This window comes from Amaranthus tricolor, chromosome 6 (genome assembly GCF_026212465.1).
Source record: "Amaranthus tricolor cultivar Red isolate AtriRed21 chromosome 6, ASM2621246v1, whole genome shotgun sequence".
Taxonomy (NCBI): domain Eukaryota; kingdom Viridiplantae; phylum Streptophyta; class Magnoliopsida; order Caryophyllales; family Amaranthaceae; genus Amaranthus; species Amaranthus tricolor.
Window position 1 is genome coordinate 32,155,225 of NC_080052.1, and position 10,101 is coordinate 32,165,325.

The following is a 10,101-nucleotide window of genomic DNA, read 5'->3' on the forward strand; positions in this document are numbered from 1 at the left end:
CCATGGATCCACCCTTTTCTATAGTGACACTCGGTGGGTGACAATGATTGATAAGTTCGTCTTGGGATCATGTTTATTTTCGTGAAATGTAGTATGTTGCAAGGACATTGAAACACTTGTATTTTATTGAAGACGATTTTATGTTTAAGGACGGTTTTATGTTAATGGACTGTATTAATTTTATGCTTACGGACTATATTAATTAGAGACTAGGGTTCTAATAAGACTAAATTTTTGTTGTATTGTTGGGTTTACTTTGCGTTAGATACTTTCCAAAAACAACTCTAGCACTAGTATTCCTTTGGTTTAAAAACTTTAAATTAAGCTTTCTCCAAAATAGAGCTAATGGTTTTCAGGTTGTTTCGCTTCCTTATCGGTTCATTAAACCCCGTCTTTGCACATGCCCAAACAGTCAAGAAAGTGTTGATCAGTACTAAAAACTAATTGAATTTGGATATGACTCAAATCCAAATCTATATGACCCTAAACTAACCCCTCATATTTGTTAAACTATGAAGTAAAGATACATTTGACAGCATCATCAATCTGTCATCTTCAAAAAATAAGCAGAACTAATTGTAAGATGCGAAGAAGCATATTCTTAAGACAAGCTTCGAGCAAATGTGACAAGGAAAAGTAATTAAGTGATGTTAATGGCCTACCTCCAGTGCTTTTGTCAAAACTCTGAGCTTCTTCATTCAACAGCTGAACAGCAGCCTCAATATCATCTTGGCCAGTAAGAAATACAAGTATATCGCCCACTGTTTTCTAAAAACCAAATATAAAAGTATGCAGAATGAAAATTGATTGTAGACACCTGAGGTCAAGCAAAGCATCTAACAGCATTTGCAATAATAGTAACAAAATTTAAAGCTTAATGAATCTCTCTCATCTCTAAGAAATATTCCAAAAGACCAACAAAGATCTATGACAATTAAGCTTTTATTTTGTCATTATCGACGTTAGTGCCTGGAAAGCGTTGATATACTCAGAGATTGCAAATAAAAGGCCCAAAAAAAAATTAAGGGTAGTTGTAACTTGTAAGTTTGTAATTACTATAACAATGAGAAGACTCACAGTAGGAAAACTCTAAAGAAAATGACTAGAAAATTTTTTGACTAACTACCAATTTCTACTTTAGATCAAGAAAGATACTTTGTCAGACAACTAGCAGCAAATTTTCGATCAAAGCACAGAAAAAAAACAATCAAATGAAAGGTTGACAGCTTCTTCCTATTCCCAAAAGTTCAGAACCAGCTACCTGTTTGTGAATCATAATCACAGTTGAAACAGCTGCTCGAAGATAGTCAGAGACTGGTTCCTGAACATAATTGATTTCCACATTAAAGCCTCTTCCCTGGATATTTACGGTGCATATCTTTAGTATCTCTTGAGACAACATAGCAGCAAGATTTGGCAAGGATGAGAATCATAAACCAGTACAATATACCTCAACTGAGATAATAGCGGGCTCTGTATTTGGCTCCAGTTTGTCTCCGGTTCCTCGATGCTTTTTACTAATTTAACAGCCAAAAACATAAGAATTCAATATCCATCCATTCAACTAGAAGCATAGATAACAAAATATTCATCTATTTGACAACTAACAGCTTAACTGATTGATGAATTGGATAAACATATAACACACTTCCTCCGTCCCTTTGACTTTGCCACACTTGATAATTTCATCTATCCCCTTAAATTTGCCACACTACTCCAGTTTCAATTTTGACTATGGTCCCACATATTTTCTTTTAATCTCATCCCTCCTTATCTATTCCATTATCTTTTGTCTTATTCATCAAATAGAACTTTACAAAACAACTCTATTATCTTTGTTTCAAAATCAAAGAAACAGAGGGAGTATTGAATAATCTAATTCCACTCACTAAGAAAAGCTCACTGGAATCAAGCAGATACATATCCAAACCATTCCCATGGATGGAAGGAAACCAGGCCAGCATTTACTATACTATCATCTAATGTAATGACAGGTACAGCTTCATCTAAAGACAAACTGTAATATTTTGAGCAGCAGAATGCAGAGGAAGATCACAATAATTGTTTATCCACTTGTAAGTTATCATATTCATAAGCCTAGTGTTCGAATGCACTAATTCAGAAACAAACTCTAAAACAACGAGCAACGAACCTTTTAAACTCTATGCAAAGACTCAACAAACCACGCAATGCATTAATTAATGATTAAAATAGCATCATTGTAAAGTTTCTCTTCACTATATAAAGATTATCAAATTCATTCAGTTTTTCATATCCACAATACCACCTCATCTCCTCTTTGTACATTATCATGAAAAGGACTTTAGGTTTTATTCTATTGTAAGTTGTTTAAGATATAAAGAATCAAAATAAACACCCCGGGGTGCCACCCATACACAAAAGGAGGGATAAAAACAAAAAGGGCATATAGAGCAATATATCAAAAATAAACAAAAATCAAGTGATGATAACAAGCTAAAACTCGAGTCCAACTATTTAACAACAGAAAAAAGAACTTAGAGCTTGGACACGTGAAGCTATATCCTCAATGTTGAATTCTTCATTCCAAATGCCCATCAAATTGTAAAAAGGAGCAGCATTCTATATTTCACCTACAAAGCTTATATTTTCATCCTTCCTTTCCAGGTACGAAGAACATCCTTGACAAAATACCAAAAGTTCTCTTTATATAGAGTCAAAATGATTTATATAAGAATATGTAACAACAAAGAACTAAAATGGCATTGAAGTCCCACTTTAAAGATCAACTTAAATGGCATTGAAGTGCCACTTTAAAGATGAACTTAAATACCATTGAAGTGCCACTTTAAAGATGCACTTAAATGGCATTAAAGTGCCACTTTAAAGGTGAAATTACATGGCATTGAAGTGTCACTTAAAGATGAGCTTAAAAGCATTAAAGTGCCACTTTAAAGATGAACTTAAATGGCATTAAAGTGCCACTTTAAAGATAAAGTCATTACAAAGCCAACAATACTATGTCATCATAAGTATGTCATTCAAAGCCATTGAAAACAATGGTTAGGAGTAACTCCCCACAAAACATGAAAAAGTTTTTTGAAAAATCCACTACTTGTTCCAACATGGGCAACTAGGAATTTCCAATCAAATTGGCGTAAGACTTAGCCCTAAGCATCGATCCTAGACGAGATAACTCGATTGATACAAGGAGACATGCCCTGGTGCATGTTTGTGGATGATATTATTTTTGATGATAAGACCGGGAAGGGGGCAAATACTAAGAACGATGGAGACAAGAATTGGAGTCACGAGGGTTCAAATTAAGTCAAAGTGTAATATTAGCACAAACGCAATAGCGAAAGGCACTATGAAGTTAGAAGAGAAAGATATCGCTACAAATGAATACTTCAAATACTTTGGGTTTATATTTCAAAGTAGTGGAGATATTCAACAAGATGTGACCCATAAAATTAAGTGTGGGAGGCAAAAATGGAGAGCGACTACCGGAATATAATGTGATCGAGGTGTGCCCTTAAAGTTAAAGGGCAAGTTTTATTGTACGGAACACTCACAAACTTGCTAAATTCATCAAATTAAGAAAACTCACAATTTGGAACAATATTCAAAACTTCACAAGCTTAATATTAAAAGGTGTGCCTCGCTTTGCGCCTCGCCGCCTCGAGCTCAGGCTCGGTTGAAAACGACTCGACTAAGTAAGGCAAAGCCCAATACAAGAGGAGTGCGCCTTAGGCGTCTCAATGCGCTTTGCGCCTTGTGCGCCTCCTTGTTGGGGTAAGTAATTAATTTTTGTTTGTTTTAAAAAGAAATAAAACTAGAAAAGGAAATTTACTTGAATGTGAAGTTCAAGAAATCGTTGCTTTTTTCATAAAAACAAAAAACTGGTTAATAAGAAGAAAATAACTTTGGTACTCTTCATAATAGTTAAGAATAATGAATGTTTTTAAGCTTGTTGATACTAATACATAAATGATATGTTGATTTACGTAATATATATGTTTTTAAATTGAATTTTAAGCTTTTTATCGAAAAAGTGCGTCTCACCTACAAAAAGTTCGTGTCTTCGCCCTGCACTTTGCTCTAGAATCTAAGGACCTTTTGCACCTCCATACGCCTCGCACTTTTTTAAAATAAGCTCACAAGTTCTTGAATAAACTATGTAAACAAAGGCTACTGTATTTCTTAGAAAAGATTGGATGATGAAATAGCATAGCATTACATGGGTTTATATAGTATTCAAAGGCTAGATGAAAAGACTCAATACATTAGCCCATTAAAAACAGCCAAAAATAACAAACAAAACAGCAAATTTAATGTTTTAAACCATTAAAACTGATAAATTGGTTCATGTCGGAAATCGGAATGAATTGAAAAGAACTGATATATTAGTAGAAAAAGATATGGAAGATCTAGATTCAAAATGAAAATAGCAGAAAATCGGAATGAACGGAAAAGAAGAATAACATGTGGACAATCATTAGAACTAGTATATTGTTCATATAACCGACCCCAATCTTTTAGAATTAACGTTATGGCATTGTTGTTGTTGTCAATTTTGTAAGTATGGATCCTTCATAATATTTTTCAATCATGTCCTCCAAGTCATCTTCGGTCTTCATTGCCCTCTTTTTAAGTCTTTCGATATTTAACTAGAAAAAAAAAAAGAAAAAAATTTCTTACAGACAAATAAATCTTCCTCGCAAGTTTCGTCCTAAATTAGGAGAAATACAAGTCAAAGTGGCAAACCTGATGAGTGATGAGCACTAGAGAAGGTGAGAGAAGAAGATGAAAATGGTGACAAAGTGGAACTTGCTCAAGGAGACGATATTTTGCACTATGGTTTATAAGTATTATTGGGAGTTGTGAATATAAATATTCTAATAGGGTTTTGATTTATCGATTCAAACAACCTTCATCAAGGCTAAGAGATAATCACAATGAGAAGAGCACTATATTTGGGTTACTATCAAAAAGATCTATGTTAGAGATTTTTTATACTTAATTAAAAGCTTCCACCATTGTAATTAGAGATTTTTTATATTTAATTAATTTACTTTTGGTTATTATCTATTTTACTCGAACTCTATGTTTTTAATGGTGTCTCGTACGATCGGTATGGATACCGGTGCCGGATAAGTGTCCAGTACACCGGATTGCACAAGGGTACGACACATTTTCGCAAACCCAGTTGTAATTCTTACTCTCGCCATTTAAGCTTCAGTTAACACCGCCGATAAAAGCTATACGAGATCTAAAACCCATTCAACCATTGTTGTGTTTATTGTTTCTTCAATTGTAGCAGCCTAGCATGAGAGGGTTGAAGAACAAATTTTTTTCATGTTTTAGAGAAAGAAAATAAAGACATAGAAGATGAATATGAAGGGAGGCTGGGAGGGAATACTTGTAAAGAAGATAAAGGGAGAGATACAGAGAAATGATGACTTTGGAAAACATGTTGCTTTTAGAAGTAGTGGTTTTTATTGGAAATAAGGCGAAAGAGCACAAATGCCTCCAATAAATAATTAAAATACAACTAAAACCAGTATTGAAGTTTGACTTTTCAGCAACTTATTGTACTTTTACTATTAATCGTAAAGTAATAATACTAGTGAATACTGCAATTTGTATTATAAAGTTGTACTACTTCAATAAGGTCTTTTTTATGTAATTAATAATTTCCAATTCCAATAAGTATTTTATCCCTTAATGTTTGATATTTTAATTAATTATTTTGATGGGTCCTCGTACACTTATCCAATAATAAGACAGTGTCCGCATATCCTAGAATTTTAAAATTGACGTACCGGACACTAGGATCCACACTTGTATCCGATACCCATACCCGAGTCCAAATAACATAGGTTATCATATTGCAATCTTTCTAACGAGACTTGTTTACTACCATTAACATTAATACAACACATGTTGCATGTCAATCAAAGCTGTCAAGGCATATTGATGGAATGAATACAAACAGTGTTCTTAAGCTTTTGGAAAGTTGAATAAAAAATAACAAAGAGAAAATTAACAAGAAATGAGTATTCATCAGTTCAAGGAGAAAAACCTTCCTCTGAAGAATGATGCTATCGATTTCGCTTCAATAGTTGCAGATGAGATAACTAAACGCAGTTCAGGTCTACGCCTTTGAATCTGAAATTTAGTACCAAACACATGTAAACACCAAAAGAAACAATGCAATTATGTTGACTGTTATGATAAAGCAGAGATACCTTCTTTAAAAGACCAAGTACAATATCAGTAGAAATAGATCTTTCATGTGCCTCATCAATCATGATGACACTAAGAAAGCAAAAAACACAACATAAAGAATGATGTTAGAAATTCAACCGCAAAATGATTTAAATCCATTCGTGCCAAAAACTAAGTCAACTTCCTAAATAAATGATTAGAAGAAAAAAGAATCCCATTGTATTAGAAAGAAAAGGAGATTTCAAATATAAATATACCACATTAGGATGATTTTGTGAAAATCTCACTTTTAATTGCACCTTCATTTAAAGTCTAAATGACCTATAAACATATGTGCAAAGACTTTCAATTCCACTCCAACTAATTAGGTGAATTTGTGTGCTAGGGCTAGCTTTTGATCTTGCTCCAATGCACATTATGACTATTTGGGCCACTTGATCCTAACCTCTTAAACCTTAAAGGAAAGATGCAGTTAAAGTTGAACTTTTACAAATAAGACCACCTATAAGTGGAATTTTGAGGTTTAATTTCCACAATACAGCAATACCAAATCATGCATATCGGCTACAAAAACCAATACAACTCAACGTGAAATTCAATTTTCCTAAAGGGAAAAACGAATGATTGAATAGTGAAACTAAGGTCCATAAACACAATATAGTGCTTCATATCTGTCAATAATCTAACACTTCAAAGAAAACCAATTTAGAAGTTCTTCAGAATGTGGAATTAAGGTATAGGACTCATCTTAATTTAACTTATCCAAGTTTAGATGAGTTCTAATATAGACTAGCGAGTTCAATTCACGGCTACAAAGTTCTAAAAATTCTATAAAATTCACGTGATTTCAGACAAGGCCCAATAGAAAGACAAATTAGCTATTCAAGTAAATAAAGGGTACCCTAAGAAGGGCATTGCGCAAGGCTACCATATAGTTTATATTACTATATAAGATAGTTGAAATTACATAAAGTACTATGAATAACAAGCCACCAAAACACACTATTGCATTTCATGTTTCGGAACGTTCCAAGAGAAAGAAGAAATTGATCATTAAATTCAAAGCCTAAACCAAATCAAATATAATGCCAAAATTAGGCAAGAATGCTTTGTAAAGCAAAAGACAAACAGCCCCAAGTGATAATCCTATTTCTACACCACTACTAGTGTCATCCACATCTAATAATGCAAAAGAATATTTTTCAAATTATAGGTGTTGTTTGTATGGCTTTTTTATTACTATTTTGTTTGTGTAAATGTCTAGTACTATACCTCACTTAATCATTCAATAAAATACCTGTACTTGGACAGAAGAGGATCATCCATCATTTCCCTCAGCAACACTCCATCTGTAAGGAACTTGATTCTAGTAACACCCTAGAAAAACAATATCATTCCTTGATCTCAACAAGTAAAACGTTTAGCTAAAAATCATAAAAACACTCTAGATTTAGACTTTGTTAATAAAACATTATGCGATGAACATAATGCACATGAATGGAAGAGATAACATACAAATTGATTAGTGAAAAAGTCTTACCAAGGTCGTCACATCTTCAAATCTGATTACATATCCAACCTCCTCACCAAGTCTGACACCCATTTCTTCAGCAACCCTTAAAGCAACCGACTACAATTTCATGTGACAAAATGGAAAGAATAAGACATGGTTACCATACAATCAAGTCGATCAATCAATGCTACCATTTCTCTTCTAATATATAGAAAGAACAATTAGAAAATTAAACAACTATTTTAGTTAGCCAACATTCATTAAGTATGACAAAGCTCACCACCTTAACGTTGAGAATGCAAAATGAAAATGATATACACCTTTGAATCACACATTCCATGTTTGACAATAGGTATATCATTTAAGCACAAAACCAAAGAACCTATATCACTAGTGACAATTCATACGCATTGCAAGGCGGTTGTAGCTAAGGCTTATAGTCCAGTATATAACAATAAATCCCACCATACTGTTCTTAGGACTTAGGCACATGCTAGTGCAATGGCTTATCGTTAATGGGATCATAACTCTTCATTATGTGAACACCAAATGCAATTTGGTTTCATTCTTTACCAAATTTATGATTAAGGACTCAATTGAACAAACATCAATTGAAATTGGGTTATGTCAACGTAAACACGAAGAGGGAACCCAAGGTAAACATCAAGTAAACATCCCATTTGATGTTTGTAAGCATGTCGTACTAGGTGATTGTGGCTTAACATCATAGTTCTCAAGGTCCAAAGTTGAGACCTACCTTAATATAGTATGAAGTGTTATGAAGTGTGGTCACTTTAAGTCAAAGTTGGCATGATAATTTCTATCATTCATCTAATTGGATATCATTAGGATATTATCATTTGTTAAGCATGTCGTACTAGGTGCTTGTTCAATCCGTAAGAATATTGGCATTAATGCATGAGATATGATTTTAAATCTAATTTGCGTTTAGAAACTATCCCAAAAGATTCCCAGTGGTGGAGAGTTATTGAAACATTTAGAGTATGTTAGGAATATCCCCAAATAATACTCCCTTCGTTCCTTAAAGAAATTCTCATTTGTCATTTTGGGGTGTTTCATTTGTTGTTCCCAAAGAATCTTTCTATTTATATCACAAATTTCGGACAAAAATAACCTAATACATCCTCATTTTAATATTTTAATAATGCTTATGGTCCGAACATATCTTCCACTTTTTTATTAGTTGTGATCCATATATTTTTTTTCCATTAACTTTCTTTTAATATTTTTTAATGTGTATGGTTCCCACTTTTCCATAACCAAATTTATTATTCAATAAAATAATAAATCCGCTATCTAAAATAATATTGCGAGGTGCTTGTTCAAGCACGGGGCCGCTCGTTCAATCACACTTTGCCACTTTGGTGCTCATTTGAGCAAACCTAGTACCTCTATTCGCGATACGACGCATTGTTTCCTTTAGACGTGTGTTTTCATATGCAAGTTACAGTTGATGGACAAGTAAAAATTGGATGATTACATGTGTTTTCCTTTTAGATAGAGAGTTAGAGTCATGTAGTGGCCAGTTAATGACAAAGAATTACACTGGCTTTCTCTAATACTGATGATACAAATGAGAAACTTGCAATCTTTTATTCAGCATTTCCAGATTTCATCATTCATTTTAAGACAATATCATTTAGATTATACTAAGAGCATGGTGAGATTAATTGTCTCTTTCGTATTTCATTACGTTCCCTGAAATCATTGTGGCAGAAACAACACAAAAGAAAAGTTCAAGAACACTTTTAACGTATATCAAGTTTCCGATTTTCTTGAGCAACAAAAACCAATTATCAATCGCATCAAATAATTTGTGTCCGCGTGTTAATCAAATTCGAGAAGTTTGTTTACCAGATTCAATGTTGGCTACAATTACATTTCTGTTGTAAATTATAGCAATACTACTTTGTGATAGATTTTACTCTAGACTTTTGACAAGACCGATGTCCAACAATAACATCTTAATTCACACCCTTGAAATTAAAGCAAGATATAACAATAACCAACAAATTAATCAGAAAAGTTATTATGTTCTCCTAAAATCAATGCAGAAAATAAAAAAGACAGAACCTGGACAGCAAGACGCCGAGGCTGCGTACAAGCGATAACATGACCACCATCAGCCCACCCTGCTTCATTTAAATACTACAATTCCACCAAAAGTTTGATTAACTAAAAGGAAATTTGAGCAAAAACACAGAGTGAGAAGAATAAAATGAGAAAAAACCTGAGGGATTTGAGTGGTTTTTCCACTACCAGTTTCGCCAACAACAACGGTAGTAGCGTGATTTTCAACGAGAAAGAGAATAGCGTCTTTGAGCTTATACACTGGCAGTCTCCGACGCTGACTTTCG

At 33.5% G+C, this 10,101-nt stretch overlaps 1 protein-coding gene across 5 annotated transcripts in view; it reads right to left on the reverse strand.

The window, feature by feature from the left end:
• LOC130815803 (probable pre-mRNA-splicing factor ATP-dependent RNA helicase DEAH9) overlaps positions 1-10,101 on the reverse strand; it is a 31,344-nt gene that overhangs the window by 20,910 nt on the left and 333 nt on the right. For all 5 annotated transcript variants that reach the window (XR_009042630.1, XR_009042631.1, XR_009042629.1 and 2 more), the window contains exons 1-9: positions 9,975-10,101; positions 9,818-9,892; positions 7,751-7,840; positions 7,508-7,587; positions 6,231-6,300; positions 6,065-6,150; positions 1,451-1,517; positions 1,262-1,357; positions 663-768 (exon numbers count right to left, since the gene is read on the reverse strand). The exon at positions 9,975-10,101 is cut by the window's right edge. Coding sequence is in view for 2 of the 5 variants with exons in the window: in XM_057682280.1 (XP_057538263.1) it covers positions 663-768; positions 1,262-1,357; positions 1,451-1,517; positions 6,065-6,150; positions 6,231-6,300; positions 7,508-7,587; positions 7,751-7,840; positions 9,818-9,892; positions 9,975-10,101 (797 nt within the window). In the remaining 3 variants the exon portion in view is untranslated. The remainder of the gene's footprint in view (positions 1-662; positions 769-1,261; positions 1,358-1,450; positions 1,518-6,064; positions 6,151-6,230; positions 6,301-7,507; positions 7,588-7,750; positions 7,841-9,817; positions 9,893-9,974) is intronic.